The 23,479-nt window shown below is 33.2% G+C and overlaps 2 protein-coding genes across 4 annotated transcripts in view; both read left to right on the top strand.

Annotated features, from left to right (window-relative positions):
• Positions 1 to 23,479, top strand: part of LOC126878779 (monocarboxylate transporter 3) — a 407,545-nt gene that overhangs the window by 253,536 nt on the left and 130,530 nt on the right. The gene's annotated exons all lie outside the window — the stretch shown is intronic.
• Positions 2,875 to 4,356, top strand: LOC126878780 (uncharacterized). The gene is made up of 2 exons (XM_050641679.1): positions 2,875 to 3,845; positions 3,910 to 4,356. The coding sequence occupies exons 1-2, from the start codon at positions 3,585 to 3,587 to the stop codon at positions 4,084 to 4,086; spliced, it is 438 nt and encodes a 145-aa protein (XP_050497636.1). The 5' UTR covers positions 2,875 to 3,584; the 3' UTR covers positions 4,087 to 4,356.

The raw sequence follows: 23,479 nt of genomic DNA, 5'->3' as shown, positions 1-23,479 counted from the left end.
CCAACACACTGATGTTAGCTGTTATCATTGCTTGTACTATAAACAACTATAAATTTAGTAGCTGTGTAACCAATTTTTCATGATACTTCAAGTTCCATTGACAATTGTTGTCTTGACATCAGACAGATTCGCTTTTGATATCTCACATCTTAGTTGCCTGTCAGCTCTTGTAACATAATGACCTAATTTGTTACCTTTGACCCACTTACAACGTGTGGGAGTCATATGTTATCCTAGGGCCATATCCTTAGGGATTATATCCATCCTTTGGAATTTGCTATGTTAGCATTTTGATGTGACTTTTAGTCCATTTTTGAAAGGCTTTGACCTTCGTATTTTTTGGTTGGCTCACCATGTTCTTGTAAGTATAACCAAACTTTGATTCTACCTTGGTCATCACTTTAAGTTCAACATTTTGATAATTAATATGGTTATACTTATTTTAGGCAACACTGATGATGCTCTTTTTAGAGCGAAAACGTTCTGTTCGATGTTTGTAGCCCTATAGGGCTTTTTAAAATAATATACCTTTTACCAAGACCAAAATTTTTTATTAAATTTTACTTGTAATTAATGGTATACAGCCAGCTACAGGAAATTCTTCCTAGTGGCACTTACATCACTTAATTAAAGAATTTAAACATTCAAGACGTGACAATTTCGAAATACATAGAATACATACTATGAGAGGCGAGGCGCGATGGTAACTGGAAATCAAGACTATTCGACATATTATAGAAAACGACTGCTGAATATGTGACTGACTCCACTAGATTATGGAACATCTCAAGAGACTGAAATGACAACATCTGAGAAATTTAGGACTCAAAATGTTATCGCTATTATAGATCACTTCATTGCCTCTTTAAGTCAGGGGCTTTCTGCATATGAATCCATTCATTCCAATTTTGAATTTTTACATCGTTTGTAAAAATTTAACTCCCAATGACATTGAAGCTCACTCAATAAAGCTTACCGACATTTATAGCAATGATTTGGATGAAAACCTATGTGTCGAACTAGTACAATTGGTAGAATTTTTCAATTAATTTAAAAAGGAAATCGGCTTATCAAAAAATATAAGCAATGAACTTTAAATTTACCTACTGCTAGAAGAAAAGAATGTGAACGATGCGTTTCCAAATATTGAGGTGAGATTTCGTTTATATTTAATTCTGATGCTAACTAACTGCAGTGGGAAGAAGTCATTCTCAAAACTTAAATTAATATGTAATTAAAATTTGACTTCGGTTTATGAAGGGCCAAGAGCGTTTGAATCATCTCTCTATAATGAGCATTAAACACGATGTCTTAAACCAACTAGACATGTCCGATACAATCGAGGAATTTTCAATTAAAAAATCTCGAAAAGTATAGATATTCATAAAAGTATACATAGGGCTCTCACACCAATTCTGCCCAGGGGCCTCCACTGTCTTAAATCCGGCTCTGATTAGAATATATTTATTATATGTGATTGAAAAAAAAACGACGATTAACAAGAAAGAGGAAGATAGCCCTTTGAAATTTGAGAGAAAAAAGAAAGAAAGCAAATGCCGAAATTGAAGAAGAATTAAAGGGAGAAAATATGGTCAGATACATAAAATCTCTTAGCTTAGCATGGATAGGACATATACAGAGACGCCCACACTCAGATATGTTGAGAAGGATAACTACCTGGAACCACTATGGCCCAGGTGAAGAGAAAGCCTAGAAGAAGATGGCTGGATAATATAGAAGAAGATATAATAACAATGAAAATTAAAGACTGTAAACTACAGTGCAAGGACAGGATGAAATTCAAAAGAGTCACGACACCAGCACAGACACGCAGCAAGCTATAAATGACATAGCTGATTAATCCACCTCACCAAAAACAGGAATTTTAACTCCATGGTCTTAGCTATAATCCCTAGGGATTGTAATGCTTAATGAATTAATATACAGGGTGTATGTAACAAAAAGGCAGATCATAAATTAAATCACATATTCTGGGACCAATAATAGTTCGATTGAACCTAACTTACCTTATACAAATGTGCACATAAAAAAGTTACAGCCCTTCGAAGTTACAAAATGAAAATGGATTTTTTCCAATATGTATCGAAAACTTTTAGAGATCAGCAGGAATATCTTAAAAGAAATAACAGTGAAATTTCTGAGCGCCATAAAAATTTTGTGGGGGTTTTGTTAAAACCTCCCCAAATATTTGTGTACGTTACAATTAAATTATTATTGTGGTATTACCATTAGTTAAACACAATGTTTTTTAAAACTTTTTTTGCCTCTTACCTCAGTTTTTCGATAAGCCAGTTCTTATCGAGATATTTTAAATATTTTTGTAAAATCCACCATTTATGTAAATTATTTTGTTCCGGCGATAAGAATGCCACATGCCTAATATCAATAAAAAATATCTAATGCGGGAGAAAGTAATAATTAGAAAACCGACCTCATGGGATAAAGACAAAGAGAAGGGTAATAAATCTTAAAACTGTCAAACTATATTCTATAAAACGTATGTTTGTCCCAGTAATAGCTTTGAACTGTCCAAGACAGGCTAATAGGTGTTGTAAGTATGTGCATACCGATTCATGTCCCATAAAATGGAATATAATGGAGTAACTTACATAAAATCGTTTTTGCAATTTTAGATTATTTCTGCTGAACAAATCTGTTACATTTTACCTGAAAATTGTATATATCCTGCTGCTCAAACTCGATCCAATTATAAAAAAACTGTTCTAAAAAATTACCTGACTGATAGAAATCTGAATATTTAAACTTGACTTTGTCCTACACATTATATACGTGTAGTGATGTAAAAAAACGTGTTTTTTTTTAATTCTAAAAAAAACGAAAAAAAAAAAACAATAAAAAACGTGTTTTTTTTGTTTTTAATTGTTTTTTATTAGTTTCTCAACGTAATATTAACAATATCAATATTAGGAGTTGTTTGTAAGCCTAAAAATCACCCAATATTTCAATATTATATCCAAAACATCTAGAAACTCAGTGTTTGACGTTCCTTTTTAAAAAATATTGAAACATTAAACCCTTACTGCCTTTATCTATTATTTTTTTACGTCGTTGCTTTTGGGGAATCACCGAAATTTAGCAGGACGCTCGTATTCGTTGGCGCTGAGAAAACCGGGGAATTACCGATTAGCTTTTGCAGGTGTTCTGTTGTTATTTTGTGATTTACTTGCCTTGTGCCGGAAATATTTGTGTTTAGTGCTTATTTAAATAACTATATATATAATAATATTTAGTGCTAAATTTAACAAGTCTGAAATCGTTTACTGCCGAGGCTGTTGCCCTTACAAAGGCCATCCGACAAAGCCACATATTATCTGCGTGGGTAAAGGAAAAAAAAACGAATTAAAAATAAGTTGCAGTCTTAAACTCCCAGTGCCTACCAGATGGGGATCATTAGTTCTTTGTCTACAATCATTGCTTGCTAACAAACAAATAATAAAAAGGATGGCTATCAATGAAGAAGTTGAAAAGACAGTAAGCAAACACCCATCTTTAAAAAAAATGCTCTAAGCGATATATTTTGGGACCGGGTACAAGGATACATTATGCTTCTGGAACCAATTGCTAACACAATTACCTCTGTAGAAGGTGACACACCAACGATTTCAAAATGTCTGCATTTATTTAAAAAAATGGTTAACACCTCATTAGAAAATGTCACTAAAAGTCCATTGTTATCCAAAGAGGAAGCAGATACAAGGGCAATTTTTGAAAATCGGAAGAAGTTTGCTATTTATAGTGTTCATTTTGTAGCTAACCTTTTGGATCCAAAATATCGTGGCTGCGAACTTAGCTCAGATGAGATGGTAATTTTTTTTAGGTTATAGTGGGTTTTAGTTATATTTCTATTAATTTTTTTATTTAATGTAGACTGATGCGACAGAAGTCATATACAAGGTAGCACAGAAGATGCCAGATGTCGATGAAGCAGCCGTCTTAGCTGACGTTGTCAATTTTATTGCAAAAGAAGGACTATTCAAAAAGGCTTTTCTATGGAATGAGGACACAATTGCAGCTATCCTAGCTTCACAGTCAATCCTGCATTAGAATCTGAACCGGAACCAATGATAATATCCAATTCAGATCAGTCGGAGTCTGTCTTTGAAAGTGATGAAGAGGAAGCTTCAGAGTCTGAAGAAAATGCAGATAGCGACGGGACGGATCAGTGTTCATTTAAGGGATTCGGTTAATTAATTGAACCTTTTCAATCATTAAGACGTTGTTTTTTTTATTTGATAAATTTTTATTACTTATTTTTGCTTTGATTTTGCAAGTTAACGAATAAACTCTTCTTATTTTGTTTACACCCATGGTCTTTTTATTTAAAGGATTTATACGAAATTAATTATGAAACGAAATAATACTTATTTTGTTATAAAATTATACAGAATATTATATTTATTATATGTTTTTGTCATTAAATAAACTGTACCCACTTAAAAAATCAAAATAAAAAAAAACGAAAAAAAAAACAAAAAAAACGAAGGCTTCGTTTTTTTTTGCAATAAAAAACGGTTTTTTTTAAAAAAAAACGGTACCGTTTTTTATTGGTTACATCACTATATACGTGTTTGTTTAACTTCTTGGCAGATATTTCTTTGTGTTTATTGTTTACATATACTGACAAGTGTAGTTATAATAACTGATTCCTAGAAATAATATTTCATTATCTCTCGTTGTGTCTCAGTTTTTATAGAATTGGCTCTGCGCCATCTCAACGCAGAGCTGAATCATCCATCTTGTATTGGTTAGAATATCACCGTGTGCTTATGTGTTTTTAGACCTTCACACACATAACAAAGGTTATTTCAGGTTTTTTTGTACAAGGTAGTTCAATTTGGCTGTTATTCTCTTTGTTGGATATTTTTGGATCTTAAATCAAGTGATTCAAATTTTAATGACCTATTAAAATTAAACACAGGAAATTGAGGTTATTAAACTTTCCTTTATTCCATTCGAGTTATGTGCTGGGACCTCAAACAAGGAGTCAAACAATGGAAACAGGACTTTTAATCCTTTTTACAAAATATACTCGTATTCCTGTCGTATAACGCCACATTGTTTGTACTTGAAAGGATCGTATTCTGGTATATAAAACTAAATAACGTTAACTTAAAGACTCACGCCCGGTTCCACCAACGTGATCTAAGTAAAATCTTAGGTAAGTTTTGCTTAGTCAAAAAAATTTTTTAGTAAAAATTTGCGTTCCACCATACAAGTTTTTACTTAACTTAGCCAAGAAAAAACTTAAATTATCAGAGATACCAACATTGCCAAATTGTCAAAAGTTCTTAACCTTTTGACTCGTTTTTAATGAAAAAACACCAAAAAAGAAGAAAATTTGTGCCATTTTTGACATTAATGTAATTAGACATTAGAAAATGTCATTTCAATATTTATTGTAAATTGTTATTAGGTATATGATTCTTGTCATGTTCTTGTGTATTTTTCGAAATTATTTGCCCATTTAAAATTAATCTAGTTGAGAATTACTAATTAGTTTAGCATTAATTTAGTTGCTAGTTTTAAAATATAATTGATGTATGTAATATTTTTGATTTGTCAGAGTATGGAAATGGTTTATAAGAATATGAAAAAATTAAAAAAAGAGTAAATTTTCTGATCAAAAAACGGGGAATAGGTTTCCTTGGTGTCCAAATACAAGGACATCATTGAAAATAAAAAAACCAATGGTGTGTATACCAAAGATAAAGAGACTACACTACACTATATTATATACTATAAACTATGATATACTACTTTATACCATGATACTCTTTATACTATATATTACGGTAGAATTTACAAAAAATAGGAATATATAAATCAAAATAGATCGCAAAAATGCGAGTTATCCTAACGTAATATCAACAGAAGAAATTTAACCTCACTTATTTGTCAATATATGACAGAAGATGAATTTCAATGCATGCGTCAAGTTAAAATTTTTACTTAAGTCGTCATAATAGGTGACTTAAGCTTAAGCAAAAATATTTGTTCTTAAGTAAATATGTTTCGTTGGTGGAACGAAACTCAACGGGACTTAAGTAAAAATTGTTTCTTAAGATCAAATTTTCACTTAAGTCACGTTGGTGGAACTGGGCGTCAATAAAATAGAGCTTAACAAGCCTTAAAGGTATAGGGCTTAAACTTTACAATACATATTTCTAAATCCGAAAGAATTTCCTGTAGTCGACTGTATAGCATAAATCACAATAGTATATTGTGTAACAAGTGCAGACCGGTACTAATTTCTCACGAGTTTGAAAAGTTGCGGTACGAGCGCAAGCGAGTGCCACAATTCAAACGAGTGAAAAATTACCTTTCTGCACGTGTTACACACTATACTTTTTTTACAATCACAGTTTTTGCTAAAAATAAAAATCACAATTTCCAACGAAGATTTATTATAATATTAAATTATAAATTTTAAACTGTATTTAATTAATACTAAACAATTGAAATGCATTATACCTAAACAAATTACACAGAAATCAGTTAAAATATGCACTGCCGTAATTTGTTTGAATTTAATAGTTATTTATGATATAAGTGTTAAAAGTACAATTTTAAGGCACGCATGTGAAAGTTTGCAGAATGAGCGAAACGAATTCTGCATTTCACATGAGTGTCTTAAAAATGTACTTTTTAACACGTATATAATACAATATTTTTTCTACAAACGTCTTATATATCAACAATTATAATTTATTCCTTCTCAATTACAGGACAATATCTACAAAAACTTTTACTTGAACTTGACCGACATTCCATTTTATATTTTTCTTGACATTACATCAAAACTGCCTATACTGTCAATACGTAAATAATAACAACTACAGAATAACATCTTACTTTTATTGTTGTATATTCTAACAAATTTTAATAGTTTTTTTCTACAAACGTGTTAAAAATGCAATAATACAGTTTAAATTGAATTTTAAAAAACCTTTTAAACCACCTTATTCAAATTGCGCAAGTTGTACTATTAATATTAATGTTAATAAATGAAATATAAATATTTTGACGTTTCACAATTTCACAATTCACTTTTAACTGCAGTGCCTTAAAAATTTTAAAGCAATAGTGCTTTAAAGTAGCATTTTTAACGCTCCTATGGAGTGCTTAATTTTAAGGATAATTTTTAACACGGTTGTAGAAAAACTATTTTAAATAATTATTCCAAAATAATGGCACATTTGACATTATATCTTGTTGAGGTTGCTAGTGCAGTCACTCGAGCGTTATGGGGACCTGTTGGGTTGTGAAGAGTAGGTCCTAAAACCAAAAAGAGTTAAGTAAAGTTTTCTATTTTAGTGGGCGCTTGCCATTTTTTAATTTAATTTTCCATTTCCAACAATCGTTTTTTTCCGATTATATCGCCATCTATGCATAATTCGAAAAAATGTTTCGAATAAAAGTTACTTATTTTTTCGTAAGGAATCCAAATCTGCAATAAAAAAATGGGGGCTCCTATTTCAGATTTTAAAGTAACCTCCCACCCCACCCCCGTGGGGGCGTGTTTGGTGCCATTCGATAGATTTTTCAAAAATATTAAATAAGTGTATTTGACAGTTTTTCGATCTAATGTTCATTTCGCGAAATATCGCGAGATTCGTATTTAAAATATTAAATTTACCCCCCACCCCTCTCCGTGGGAAGTCGTGTTTGGTATCATTCGATAGATTTTAAAAAATATTGAGCACATATTTTTTAGTTTTTCGATCTGTCATTCATTTCGCGAAATATTCGCTTTTTTCTTGCGAAATTTTGGGACTCACCCATTTCTTTACGCCCAGCTCAAATCGTCAGATTTTTGGAAATATACAGTGTTTTGCATGTACTTAACTTACCTTATCTTAATCTGACAATTTCGAGTTTTTTAAGGATAATTTTTTTTTGGGCCCCCCTTAACGAACTCCCCTGCATTAAGAGCCAATATATGGTAGAGGTACATCTGCAGGGCACCAGGTTTCAATAAACTCCGCGAAAAATATTATTTTCGATTACATGATTGTGAACATTATAATCCCTAATAAAGTGTTCGCGAAAGAATTTATTTTTTGAGGAAAATCAGCAAAAACAATTTATTTACTCTATGTCATATTATGTATCAGTTTTTAGTTTGTGAAAACTGTCATTATAGATAGCACTGCGTGAAGGGTTTAAAGTGTGCGTGAAGTAACAATGTATTTTAAATGGGATTTACTTTTTCGCACACTTTCAATGGGTTTTTTGGCACACTTTCATATAATCAAATATCCTTAACTTTCGCGTTGTCATGGTGATGACAATATGAGCAATGACTTACACTTACAACAAAATTTTTGGCAGTTTTGTGGTTTGAAAGTAGTTAGGATTTTTAAGTGTCAAAGTTCTAAAAATTGTAGAATAGAAATCAATTCCAGTGACGAAGAGTTACAGTTTTTTTTTATTTGTTTATCGAAGAGTAGATAAAATATTGTATGAAACTGTGCGTGAAGTACTTTTTGCGAACTTACGCGATGTATAGCACTTGCTCCGTTGTCGCTCGTGCTCTAAATATCGCGTGCGTTCGCAAAAAGCATACTTCACGAAATGTTTCATAAATAACTATTCTGTTTGTGGGTCCACGAAAATTATAATTACTAAAAAGTTCTCAGAAATAATTGTTTTCGTCGGCAGAAACAGAAAGGGAAATAATTGTTTTCGACGGCATCTATTATGAACTAAATATTTTCGTTATAAATATTTTGGGAGTTATAATCTTCTCGGACACGCATATAAAAAACAATTGTATCGCCAACACTTATCAAAGAGTTATTTTTTTCACTGGAAATGTATTAGGAATCACATTAATCATAGGTACCAGCGATATATTTGTCTAAACTTTAACCACGGATGTAAACAGAATATGACGTTACTCAGAATGAGGTAGTCAACTGTGCAGAAAAAACTTTCCGGCACAGAAACGTCACTTTTCTGCACACTAATGTCAAATATCTTATATTGTGAGAAAATATCAAGTTTGCTAACATAAAAATGTGCAGCAAAGTAAATTTTGAATAGTGGTTGTAGAAAAAAATTGAATAAAATCCTTTATAAAAGGTATATTTATTAAAAAAGACCCTTTCGGGCTACATCACAGAAAGTTTTCGGAATGAGAATTCCGTCATCAATGCTGCTTACGAGATATACATGATTGAGTCACTAAAAATATTTATATGTACATGTACATGGTGTATTATGGTTGAGCCACTAAAAGTGTCTGGTATAAAGTTGTTATAAACGTACATTATTGTATTTAATATTATGTGATGTTTGAATTTTTCCTTGATTTTACATCACGGCAACGCAGAACTTCCAACTATGTGGGTTTAGCGCCGGATAAAGAGGCAGGCAAGCCGGGCGATCGCCCAGGGCGCCAAATTTTGATGGACGCCGTTATAAATATTCCTTATTTTTTAAAATTTTATACATTAATTTTGAACATTTTTTGACATTGATCGCGGATCCAAGGGGGTCAATGGGGTCAATGAGACCTCGACTGGTGTCTGCTGACACTTTTTTTAAGAAAGAGATAATTAGGATTGAAAATACTTAAATAGTGATTTTTGTGTCCTGTTGATAACTGAATAACTGAAACATAAAACAGAATTCCTTGAAATCGAAAATTATTAAAAGTTTATGTAACAGAGACCTTAAATGGGCATTAAAGATGCACCTACTTCGCTGCTAATAGCGAAGTACGTGTTCTAGGTCTTACTGTATAGTGTCGCTGTCGAGTCTTGGACTGTGAATAAAATCGATCTAAATGGCCTTGAGGCTTTCGAGATGTGGTGCTATAGAAGAATTTTAAGAGTTTCCTGGGTGGAGAATATTCGAAACTACACAATACTAGAACGTCTCAGCAAGACTACTGAGATTATAAAAAGCATCAAGAAGAGAAAACTGGAATATTGCGGACATGTAATGAGAGCGTCCCAAATATAGGTGCTACAAAATATTATGCAAGTGAAAATAGAAGGCAAACGCAGTCCAGGACGAAGAAGCACTTCGTGGTTGATTTAGGGTTGCAGTGAATAAAATTAAGATAGCTATGATGGTAACCAACGTTCTGAAAGCACATGGTACATGACGAAAAAGAAAATATCAGCCCAGTACGAGAAAGAATCCTGCGTACGCCAGTGACGAAATTTTTTTTATTTCATTGCCCCCACCTTGCAAGGTTGCTGGATCCGCCGTTGGTAATTATTGTAATATTTTACCATTACAACAAGTTATCAATAAAAATAACGCAACCTAAGAATTTTTATGGCTTTTATTATCAATACAACATTAACCCATTTAGCGCCAAAGGTGCGAAAACGCACCATTTTTTTGTAGATTTTTTTTTGACAATTCGTTAATTTTTTTTTAAATCTTTGTATTTTTTAAGCAACTAGAAGATATAAGTGTAACTAAATTTAATTTTGTTTAATTTTCAAACTCATGCTTTCATCACAAAAATATTTTCTAAATGTCCGACATTTTCAATCCTTCAACACAACTTTATTTTTACTGTAGTAATTTTATTGGCATAGTACTTTTGTGGTCAAATAAATTAAAACATTATTTTTTTAACCTATTTGTACACCAATTGTTATAAAAATACAAAAAAAATATTTTCTGAGTAATCAAATCTCGTGTTTGAAAATAATGGTTCGATAACGAACCATTGGCGGAAGTCGACATATAATCCTGTCTGATCAGGAATAAGTTCAAGGTGATGCACAGGCAGTATTTGTTGGGATATTTCTTTATTATGTGTAAAAACACGTATCCACTATGCTTGCGCTCCGAGCTCCTGCAACTGCTCCACATAGTGGACACGTTTGGCGCTCCCGGACTGTGCAATTGTGCGCACTCTGCCTCGGCGCTCCAATCTGTGGCGGTTTATATGTATCGATACCGCATCGATTGGAGCAGTTGCAGGGAGCGCAAGAAGTTCGTGAACATAGTGGATGGTTGGCGGTCTCGGACCATGCAACAGTGTGCGCTCCGCCTCAACGGTCCAATAGGTGGCGGTTTATATGTAGAGGAGTGCATGCATGTAGATGGGAGCCAGAGTTGTTAACCCTACGGATTTTTCCGTAGATCTACGGATTTTCGAAATTATTTCGGATATCGACCACATTTCTACGGATTTTTCAGCTGCAGCCATCAAGAAGCTAAAATGGGGATTTTTTTGCTCTTTAAGTGTCATTCTGCTTCTTTTTTGGTCTGTCGAGTGACATTCGTCTTCTTTTTTGGTGTGTCAAGTGTCATTCTTCTTCTTTTTTGGTCTGTCAAGTGTCAGTCTTCTTTTTTTTGGCCTGTCAAGTGCCATTCTTCTTCTTTTTTTGGTCTCTCAGTGTCATTTTCTGTCAAATTTCTGCACTACGGATTTCTACGGATTTTTGAAGCGCCCTCTACGGAAATATTCTGTTGCGGTGTTAACAACACTGATGGGAGCAGTGGCAGAGAGCGCGGAGCGCAAGAGGTTTGTGAACATAGTGGATGGTTGGCGCTTCCGGGCCGTGCAAAAGTGCGCGCTTGGCCTCTGTGGTCCAATAGGTGGCGGTTTATATGTAGAGGAGCGCATACCGTATCGATTGGAGCAGTTGCAGGGAGCGCGGAGTGCAAGAGGTTCGTGAACATAGGGGATGGTTGGCGCTCCCGGACCGTGCAACAGTGCGCCAACGACCGTGCCGCAGTGCCTCGGTGGTCCAATATTACGAACGTAGTGGATACGTACCTTTAGAAAAACTGGTATTTTAGTATGTATTCAGTTTTGTTATAATCTAGGGTGGGGGAGGGGGGTTACATAAGGGAGGTTGTGTAGTGTTGTAGACAATATGTCGATTTGTCGAATTTATGCAACTGGCACAGTGCAAGATACAGGATTGGAAAGTGTACACTGGAAATATCTAAAATCATTTCTAAAAAAGATAAAGGGGCCGTTAGACTTCGTTTTTGAGAAAGAAGCTGAAGAAGGTATAGGCAATGTTCTAACCATACTATTTTTGTTTATCAAAAATTCCAGGTCCATTTACACTCTAAATGTTTTGAGACTTTTCACAAAAAATAAAATTGTGTATTTCAATTTTTATATCTCATTTCCGCCAAAGGTTCGAAAACGAACCATTTTGTTGTTGTGACACCTGCCATTATCAAAGTGTAAAACAATGTCTTTACGAATGTTTAAGTTTATTTTACTCTAGTTAATCAAATATTTTACATATTATTGCAGTATTTCTTTGCTTGGCGGTTAATGGGTTAATGCAGACAAATGCTTTTTACGATCCACAAAGTTTGTTCATTTTTTTAAAAAGGCCAAAAGTCACGTATCACGTACGTCAATAATATGGCTACAGTTCTAATTTTTCAGATTTTTCCATATGGAGCACCACCTTCAAAAATCCAAAAAACTTATTTTTAGAGGGTTTTGGGATATTTTCCCCATTTTATAGACTTCAAAATGATCAAATCAAGGTTTTTTTATAGGTTATAATATCTAAGTTGAAATCACTGAGTTTTTTAGGATATTCAAAAATGGGAGAAACGCGTTCAAACCCCCAAAAATCCTTCATATTTTTGAGGAATTTGAACGTGTTTCTCGCAGTTTTGAATATACCAAAGGACTCAATTGAAAAATCTGAACAAAATTGGAAATATAGTTTTTGACAAAATAAAAACAAGAGACCTGCTGCTAGCTCCAAATAAAGTAATACGCTTTAAAATAATAATAATAATAATAATAAAAAATAGCCTGTTTGAATGTTTCAAAAAAGCCTAAGCTATGCGTGTGAATCTTTTGAAATTTTTAAGTTGATTGCCTCCTCCACCTTAGTGTTTCCGTAACTGACCCTCCCAAAAAAATAAAAACGCAAATGTACGCTTTTGGCGATGGGGTAGGGAGAGGGGGATGGAGGATTAAAACTGGCTATTTTTAAACATCTGTATTTTTGAATATACTATACCCTGTTTTTAAACCAAGAGGAGTAAACCCAAAAGACAGATTCACACGCAATAATGTCACTAGAAAAATAACCCAATTCATCTTGTTTTTTGGTTGATCATGTCGGCCTTCGACGGTAATCCGTAAATATTATATTATACTAATATATCGCCAAGAAATTCTAAAAACAACTGTTTTTTGTATAAATGCAGAATAAAAATCTAAAAATTAAAGGAATAACGCAGAAAACACAAAAGATCGCCGATATAACTTAATTAACCTATTGATTTTAAGTGCCAATAGTGTCAAAATTTCACAATATGTTAATAGTATCAAAATTTCATAATTCAGTGGAGTAAACTTCCCTGCGGTTGGACCACTTATAAACAAGCATTACGGCGCGGTAAACTTAAATTACTCCTCCTATTTTGAAAACGAGGTATAGAAGGACTTTTGTTTGACAAATGTTCGTTTGAAAGGTAGATATTTGAAAACCCTTAGCGAACGGCTCCACGGGCGAGAAATTGACGCTAGCAGTAGCCGTAAAACGAACTTAAGGTTCCACGAAACGGAATAGGAATAGCCAAACTGAACCGACTACGCACAAGTCCTGTAGTCGGTACAGTTCGGCTATTCCTATTCCGTTCCTCGGAACCTTAAGTTAGTTTTACGGCTACTGCTAGCGTCAATTTCTCGCCCGTGGAGCCGTTCGCTTAGGCTATCTCGGGCCAAGAGATACCTAGAGGACTAAAAATAGCTCTAGGCTGCTTTTTTAAGGTACAATAATAGACTAAAATTTGGTAAAAATCCGCGACCCCTCCCTACAATAGTGATCAAAAAGTAAAAATATTGCTCATAATAATAGTAGGGGAGGAAATGTTAAATGTGCAGTCACTCGAGCGTTATGGGGATCTATTGGGTTGTGAAGATTAGGTCATAAAATCAAAACAAGTTAAGTTTTCCATTTTAGTGGGGATTTTCCATTTTTTAATTTAATTTTCCATTTCCAACAATCGTTTTTCCCGATTATAGCCATCTATCCATAATTCGAAAAAATGTCTTGAATAGAAGTTACTTATTTTTTCGTAAGGAATCCAAATCTGTAATAAAAAAATGGGAGCTTCTATTTAAGATTTTAAACTAACCCCCCATCCCACCTCCGTGGGGGGTCGTGTTTGGTGCCATTCGATAGATTTTATATGGCAAGGTTCGTGTTTAAAATTTTAAATTTACCCCCTACCCCTCTTCGTGGGGAGTCGTGTTTGGTATTATTCGATAGATTTTTGAAAAATATTGAGCAGATATTTTTTAGTTTTTCGATCTGTCGTTCATTTCGCGAAATATTCGCTTTTTCTTGTGAAACCTTACGCCCCGCTCAAATCATCCGATTTTTGAAATATACACTGTTTTGCATGTAGGCATGTAGGGTAAGGAAAGGTATATTGGTGATAAAAATGAAAAATACTAATAATATAGGAATTTGACAAATAAGCAAGAAATAAGTTTTATTTTACTGTGTTACTTATTATTTGAAGTAAATGTTTAGAAGAGTTAATTTAACAAAAAATTAATAATAATGATAGTAAATGTCACACTGACATATAAACTTATCTTAGTAGTCCAGAAAGCCACTGCGCATCCGCTAGGAAAAATATTCCGATTCGGATTTTTTGTACAATCTTACTCAAAAAGGACCCCTTTTAACAAATTTGTATGTTGCCAGGACCAAAATTGGGTCAAACATTTTTTAAACGTTTTTTTTTCCTGAAATTATTTTTTTGCATGGAACAAAGTTTCTTTAGATTTTTTGGATCATTCCAAACAGAAAAGGTATTTAGTGCCTTTTCTCTAAAGTTGATAGTTTTTGACATGTAAGCGATTAAAAATTGAAAAATTGCGAAATCGGCCATTTTTAACCCTCAAAAACTATGTGAAAAGCTGAAAATTTGAATGTTGCCAAGGTAGGTAGATATTCTTTAAACATCGATTGATAAAATTCCGAAGAGTTTTTTGCAATACAATATTCAAAACTCCTTTGTTTTTTAATTGCTAACCAAGCGTGCGCGACACTATTTTCCACCGTTGCATGTGTATACATTATGGTGCAAATGAAAGGAATAAATTCGTTGTTTCGTAAACTGGCGACTTGAAGGAAAAATCCCGAAACAGGTCGATTTTTATTTTTAAGTTATGATTTTGTGGCATATATGGTATACTAGTGACGTCATCCATCTGAGCGTGATGACGTAATCGATGATTTTTTTAAATGAGAATAGGGGTCGTGTGCTAGCTCATTTGAAAAGTTCTTTAATTCTCTATTCAGTAATATAAACATTTACATAATTTTTATTAAATTAAATTATTTGACAAAACAGGACACCCTGTATAAATATTTATGTAAATGTTTATATTACTGAATAGATAATTGAAGAACCTTTTAAATGAGCTAGCATACGACCCCTATTCTCATTTAAAAAATCATCGATTACGTCATAACGCCCAGATGGATGATGTCACTAGTATACCATATATGCCACAATATCATAAATTAAAAATAAAAATCGACCTGTTTCGGGATTTTTCCTTAAAGTCTCCGGTTTACGAAATAACGAATTTATTCCTTTCATTTGCACCATATAGGCTATTGATTATATTCAAAATAAGATAGCTAAAAGGAACTACAACGTTAACGGGGTTTTATTATTTGATATGGTCAATGGACATCTATATATGAAAAAACCGCAGAGTGCTACTATTTAAAGGGGTGCGTTTTTGAGAAATGGGTGCATTAGTCCCTGGGCACAGGTTACATTAGAGTGAGTTCTATGCACTTTTGGTACAAATACGTCTACATAAAAATTGTTCCTGGTTAAATTTCCTATCTAAATATAACTTTTTAAAGTCAAAGATACTTTTTTTTACAAAAATATATTCAAAAGAAAATGCACAAAGAAACCCAAAAGAAAGAAATTTTATTTTTTGTCCCATAACTTTTGTCCACGGGGATATAGGTATAGACATTGATTCACAGAAAAAAAACTTACATATTTTCTCTTTAAAATGGTGTTTGGTACAAGTCATTAAGATGTACAGTTTTCGAAATATGATTTTTAAAATCTCGCCACTCACAGCAATTTTGGGCAATTTTCCTTGTTATTTCGCAAATATTGTTCTGTAACTTTTTTCTACGTACATTTAGGTATATGCAATGGTACACGTAATAGGAATAGAAATAAATTACCTTTAAAATGGTCTACTGTAGAACGTTGTACGCCTTTTTTTTTTAAGATATTATGGTTTTTCAAGATTTTATACTTTTAACGATTTTTTTATAATATAACATAAAAATAAAATAAAATTATTATATAATATATTATATAATACCTAATATAAAAAAATATCATTTTTTACATTTTTTACGATTATTTTTGAAATTTCTCATTATAACTTTTTTTTTCGTGTACATGAATATACTATTTATATATTGCGCAACAAAGAGGGCTTACTTTCTGTTCTTTAAAATGGTGTATCATCTATATTTAAATCCATAATGGAAACCGAGTGATTCGTTGATATTTTTTTACCTGTATTATTTAAAATTGTTTCTTTTACAAAATTTACATAAACATTAGTCTTAAAAAACATAACTTTAGTTAAAATTATTTAAACGTTGACATTTAAAAAATTTTCAAAATCAAAGTCCATCTCTTCGTTAGCATTAGCTTCAATATCTTCCTCTGACACCTCAGTTATCTTAGAGTTCCCACAATTAGTACCCATGCACATGCACCCTTTGCAGAATATTGAACAACTAATTCCTATCTTCCTACAACCGCAGTTTTTTGTACATCCTTTGGTACATTTACTTGCTATTTTTTCAAGCAAAGCTTATGGTGCAGGAGCTTTGAAAGTAAATATTGGAATTAATCCATATTTTGAAGTTTGCCCGGCCCAGTCAAGTGGATCCAAGGTATTACCTATAAAAAATAAGATTCAATCATAACACACAATCACATAGAAAAGTTATAAAGAGGAATTTAAAAAATAATCCTAAAATCAAAAATCGTTGCAAGTACTTATTACAATTTGAAAAAGCATATCTTATTCAAAAATAACCCTGGAATGTTTTATAATACACCATTTTAAAGTAAACAGAATAAGCTTTCTTTTTTATTATATAATATATACCATATAGAAAAAAGTTATAATGGGAAATTTAAAAAATAATCGTAAAAAATATAAAAACTCATTAAAAGTATAAAGTATTGAAAAAGATGACCTCTTTAAAAGAAGTCGTACAACATTATGCAGTAGACCATTTTAAAGGTAATTGATTTCTATTCCTCTTACATGTACCATTGCATATACCTAAAGTTATGTAGAAAAAAGTTACAGCACAATATTTGCGAAATAACAAGGAAAACTGTCCAAAATTGCTGTGAGTGGCGAACTTTGAAAAATCATATTTCGAAAACTGTAAATCCTATTGACCTCTACCAAACACCATTTAAAAAGAAAATATGTAAGTTTTTTTTCTGTGAAGCAATGTCTATACCTATATCCCCGTGGACAAAAGTTATGGGACAAAAAACAAAATTTCTTTCTTTTGGGTTTCTTCGTGCTTTTTCTTTTGAATATATTTTTGTAAAAAAAGTATCTTTGACTTTAAAAAGTTATATTTAGATAGGAAATTTAATCAGGAACAATTTTTATGTAGACGTGTTTGTACCAAAAGTGCATAGAACTCACCCTAATGTAACCTGTGCCCAGGGACTAATTCACCCATTTCTCAAAAACGCACCCCTTTAAATGGTAGCACTCCGCGGTTTTTTCATATATAGAGATTCATTGATCATATGAAATAATAAAACCCCGTTAACGTTGTAGTTCCTTTCTATAGTACATAATCAATAGCCTAATACTGTATACACATGCAACGGTGGAAAATAGTGTCGCGCACGCTTGATTAGAAATTAAAAAACAAAGGAGTTTTGAATATTGTATTGCAAAAAACTCTTTGGGATTTATCAATTGATGTTCAAAGAATATCTACCTACTTTGGCAACATTCAAATTTTCAGTTTTTCACATAGTTTTTGAGGGTTAAAAATGGCCCATTTCGCAATTTTTCAATTTGTAATCGCTTATATGTCTAAAACTATCAACTTTAGAGAAAAGTCACTAATGACCTTTTCTGTTTGGAATGATCCAAAAAACCTAAAAAAAACTTTGTTCCATGCAAAAAAAACGTGTAAAAATTTTTGACCCATTTTTGGTCCTGGCAACATGAAAATTTGTTAACCTTACAATTTTACTCAAAAAGGGGTCCTTTTTGAGTAAGATTGTACAAAAAATCCGAATCGCAATATTTTTCCTAGCGGATGCGCAGTGGCTTTCTGGACTATAGGTAAGTTGGTGGCACGGTAAGGTATATTGGTGATAGTGGTTAGAAAATTTGGCGAAACAACCGCAATTTAAGGAATTTAACTTACCTTGGCTAAATCACGAATTCAATGCAGCTTTTTTTATCGATAATTAGTTTTTCTACGAGCGTGCAAAAATGTCTACTTTCGCGCACGCATTTTAGTTTAGAAAGTTTCACTTTTCCGCACGCGTGTTACTTTTCTGCACGCGGTTTTTACTTTTCCGCACGCGTGTTAATTTAGATATGTTAATATGGCCTTAAAGTAATTATAATACATGCAATAAACTAATATTTAGATATTATTTACTAATTTATTTCAAATATATCTTATTGTATTCCGGTTTTAATGAAATTAACGCGACAATTCGATGAAATAAAATTATTTTGACATAATATTCGAAAGTCAAATCGGTAGACAATAAGAGTCGTTTTGAATCATCGTCATGGAAACCAAGATCGTCGTCATGCTAACTAATTATATTGAAAGTTTGGTTTTGACAACCTTGTCAAAGAATTAATTTGTGTATGTATTTTCATATTAATTAAATTAATTGATTTAGATGTGGTAATTTTTTAAAGACTCTTAGAAAAAATATTGTTCCTAACTCTTGCAGAAAGTCTCTTTTCCGCACTCGACTGCTTGCCGAACTCCCGCTTCGCGTCATTCGGCAAACTGCAGTCGCGTGCGGAAAAGAATGACTTTCTGCACTTGTTAGGAAAATAACTATTATTGAATGGTTTTATAAAGTTTTATAAAGAAAACAGCAATTATTCCAATAAATATGTAACCGTCTTTCACATTCAATAAGAACTGGCTCCACTGTCGACTGTCGCAAAACCCAACGGTCAAAACGGTCTGTTTACTAAAAGCGGGTGCGCGCATTGCGAAATCGTAATATATGTTTGTCCTGCTTACATTTTTAAGGAGGGGGTATGGTTTGAAATCAACATATCAAGCACATTTTTGTGAATTTTTTTCGAAGCTTTGGTAGAATTATTTTATTTTTAAATTAAATAAGCATATTAAGTACAATTCAAAGAATATGTTAGAAAAAAATTCAATCCAAAATATTGAAAAATAATCCATTGGTGACAAATTTTGACAGGCAGCTCACAAAAAAATGGATTTTTTGCGGTGGACATCAGAATTCGACACTCGATCATACGAAACAAAAAATTCAAAAAGATTTTATTAGCTTATCAGTTTCACGAGGTCACAACGTCGAGTTTTTTATTTTTAATGATTTTTGAATTTTTGATATCACTCAAAAATCAAAAAAATTAAATTTTTGGTAAAAATTTTGTGAAAATCAACAGATTTATTATTGTTGAACAAAAAATAAGCAAAAAAAGAAAAATATCTCGACGTTGTTACCTCACGAAATGTCTAAAGAAAATCTATGCAAAATATCAGGTAGATCGGCCTAGTAGTTTTTCAGTTACAATGTCCACCGCATTTGAAAAAGCAGTTTTGAGAAAAATGCGTTTAAAGTTTTGACAACTGCATCTTCATCTTCTTATTTGTCTACCAAATCGTAAAGTAATGCACATTGGAATATGTTTTTTGAATCGAGGAATAATCTACAAAAGAGAAGGCGAACAGTTGTTTAACGTTTCTCACTACGCTCAAGCGTGCTGGCGAGAAGTCGCGGCAAAGCGAGTCGAAGGTAGGGATATTCAACATCCTGTATCTCTGGTAATTTTACTCCGAATATTTTGAAGTTTTCAGAGTGTATTCTTGAAAGTATGCACATTTATTTGAAATAATAAAAAAAATTAAATATTTCAAACCATACCCCCCCCCCCTTAACAACTTACTAGCGCTGTGTCTTGAATGTGCTTGCATAGGGAACTGTGTCGTAATCTGATTAAAAATTATCACCTACTTACTTCTATCACCAATATACCTTTCCTTACCCTACTTAACTTACCTTATCTTAATCTGACGATTTCGAGTTTTTCTAAGGATATAATTTTTTCGGCCCCTCCTTAACGGACTCCCCTGTATTAAGAGCCAATATATGGTAGAGGTACATTTACAGGGTACAAAGTTTCTCCCCATGTGATAATCTGACGCTCTCGAGTAACTGCAAAAATCCCCTCTTGGGCTACCTTACCATAATATATTTTCATATTATATTCCAGTCTAACTTATAAAATTAAAACAACAGTCATCTCAAAGTTTGATCAATCACTATAAAAGTAATTTTAATAAAGCATTAGCTGGCGTCGGGACGTCTCCTATCGAACTCGGGGATGTATCATATCGAAGGCAAAAGCTCGGTATTTATAAATAGCGAACAACGAACGTCTCGAATTTTATAAACTTTTGATTCGGTTAATTTTAAATGAACCTTCAAAACGATCTAAAATAAATAACTTCAGTTTACGTAGCAGGAAACTCTTGAACTGATAAGTTGTTGAAACAAACACAAATGACGCGTTGGCGAAAAACATGTATGTAAAGTTTGCGAACGCCCGTATACTGAAAGCTTTCACAAATTAGAAAATAATGTGAAAATATACTATAATAGGTAGTTAATTAAAACTCATACAAGTTTGGGATGAAAATTGTGAACCTAAATAGAAGAATGTATAAGTATATGTTCGGAATGATGGCGGAGTGGTTCGCTGGAGTGGCGCTTGAGGTGTGGGGTGGGGGTTGGGGTTGGTGCGCGAAGATTTTTGACGGCGGGATTTGGTAGGTAGGTGGAGCGGACGATGCTTTCTTTAGGAGAGATCTCAATATCGAAGGCAACCGGGTGCCGTCATTTTTTTTGTTTCGATAACTTGGAGGTTTTTCGATTTCTATGGATTCTCGGATAATTCTTGGTTTATAGAAGCGGATGGGAACTATGGTTTTGGAGTGTTCAAAGTCAATTTTGTAACCTGTATGAAGATGGTGTTTTGGATTCTATGAGTATATTCCTATACTGTTGTACGGAGTTGAGTCGTGGACTCTCACAGACGCCACCTGCAAGAAAATTGAGGCTTTTGAGATGTGGCTTTATCGTCGAATCCTGAAGATATCTTATACCGACCACATTACTAATGTGGGTGTTTTGCAGAGAATGCAAAAAGAAAAAGAGCTGTTAATCAAAATAAAAACAGCCAAAATCGAATACCTCGGTCACATCATGAGGAACAGTGAAAGATATGGACTGCTGCAACTGGTCTTACAGGGAAAAGTAGAGGGAAAGCGAGGACCAGGAAGGCGAAGGATTTTGTGGCTAAAAAATCTACGTACGTGGTTCAACACAACCACTACAAATCTTTTCAGAGCAGCAGTGTGCAAAGTACAGATTGCCATGAAGAAGAAGAAGGATTCTATGATTGGTTTGACCTATGTAAGATCGGGGACAGTCTGCACAAGGAATTTCATAAACTCCGTGTTGTTCATTTCGGATGTTGTCTTTGACTGATCGGACAAGAGATGACAGTTTTTGACGGGGGTCTATATTGTCTTTATTCCTCGTGGTTTTAGAATTTTGTCCATTTTGTGAGTAACACATTTAATGTCTTTGGGATTGAGCGGGAGATTGAAATTTGTGAATACTCGTGTCTATGTGATTTTGGCGGTAACCGTTTTGGATGAGGGCTTGTTTTAAAGAAGAGAGCTCAGTAGATCTACTTGCCTCATTCCAAAGGCGTATTGAACTGGAGACAAAGGTATTAATGACTAAATTAATTTGTGAATGTGGGTGATGAGAGTTGGCATGCAAGTGGCGATTGCTATGGGTGGGTTTTCGGTAAACAGAGTGAGGAAAACCTTGGTAAAAACATCGAGAAACGGTATGGATGAATCAGTCTCCATCTTCATCGTGAGCTGGATACTCGAATGTATACCATTCAGATGCATTTGAAAGCACACCAAAGCATTCCTTCTGTAGGGCAAAATTACGAATTAGTCGTCAACATATCGTAGCCAACATGTGGATTTGAGCATAGATGTGGATAGTGCTCGGGTCTCGAGGTACCAAAGATATTGGTAATTACCGAAGAGAGTGGTAAGCCCATTGGGGCACCATTTATTTGTCTGTAGAATTTATTTTGGAAGATGAAATACGTGTTATACATGCAATGTTTAATGAGGGAAAAGTGGTCTTGCTGGATACTGTAGTTTTCAGAATATTCAGGCTTTCATCCATAGGAATGTTTGTAAAAACGATGCCGAAACTTTCAGAATGTGTGAGGGTGAGATAGGGTATTGTTTGAGAAGCTCGATGAAATGAAAAAAAAATTGACGATTGATGAAACATTTTCGGCGAGATATTGAAGACTTTTGGCTAGGTATTTTACCAATTGTTGTGTGGGGCAGTTGTATGCACTAATAATGGGTAGAAGAATATCGGGTTTGCGAATTTTGAGTAGGTCGTATATTCGAGATGTTCTAGAAGACTTTTCACAAGAAATTAAAGTTTGTCAAATAAATATTTGTGTCAGTTTTTTAACAACAATAAAATAAATTTTGAATTAAATAAATGACATACATTTTTCTTTTTTCGTCAAAAAAATTTAATTAAAAAAAATGTTGTTGGACACCCTGTATTAATAATAATCGTAATGTTTAAATTACTGAATAGAGAATTTAATTGAATAGGAAACTGAATAACCTTTTAAATGAGCTAGCACATGACCTCTATTCTCATTAAAACAATTCATCGATTACGTCATCTCGCCCAGATGGATGACCTAACTAGTATGATGTACCTAATATAAATATGCCAAAAAAATCATAATTTAAAAGTAAAAATCGGCAGGTTTCGGGTTTTTTCTTTCAAGTCGCCGGCTTACGAAATAATGAATGTATTCCTTTCATTTGCACCATACTGCATAAAAGATATTTCAAGTCCGTCAAAAAAATTATATTTTTTTCTTTGCATCAACAACTTCCTTCGTCACCTGAATAGGTATATTTTTTGGAATTCAAAATTAACTAGAGCTCTTAGACCAAATTATATTCCAATCCACAACAAGAACAAGTGTGTTTTCCAATTAGTGTAGAGTATTTACTAAGTTTCCATGAAATCAGAATACATAGTTTACTTACTGACCGAT

This window comes from Diabrotica virgifera, chromosome 1 (assembly GCF_917563875.1).
Source record: "Diabrotica virgifera virgifera chromosome 1, PGI_DIABVI_V3a".
NCBI classification, from domain to species: Eukaryota; Metazoa; Arthropoda; class Insecta; order Coleoptera; family Chrysomelidae; genus Diabrotica; species Diabrotica virgifera.
The sequence above is the reverse complement of the archived record's forward strand: the minus strand, read 5'-3'. Positions and strand labels throughout refer to the sequence as shown.

Coding starts and splice junctions, on each gene's coding strand:
- LOC126878780 (XM_050641679.1), top strand. CDS start 3,585: ATGCTTCTGGAACCAATTGCTAACACAATTACCTCTGTAGAAGGTGAC. Junction 3,846..3,909: donor AACTTAGCTCAGATGAGATG/GTAATTTTTTTT, acceptor TATTTAATGTAG/ACTGATGCGACAGAAGTCAT.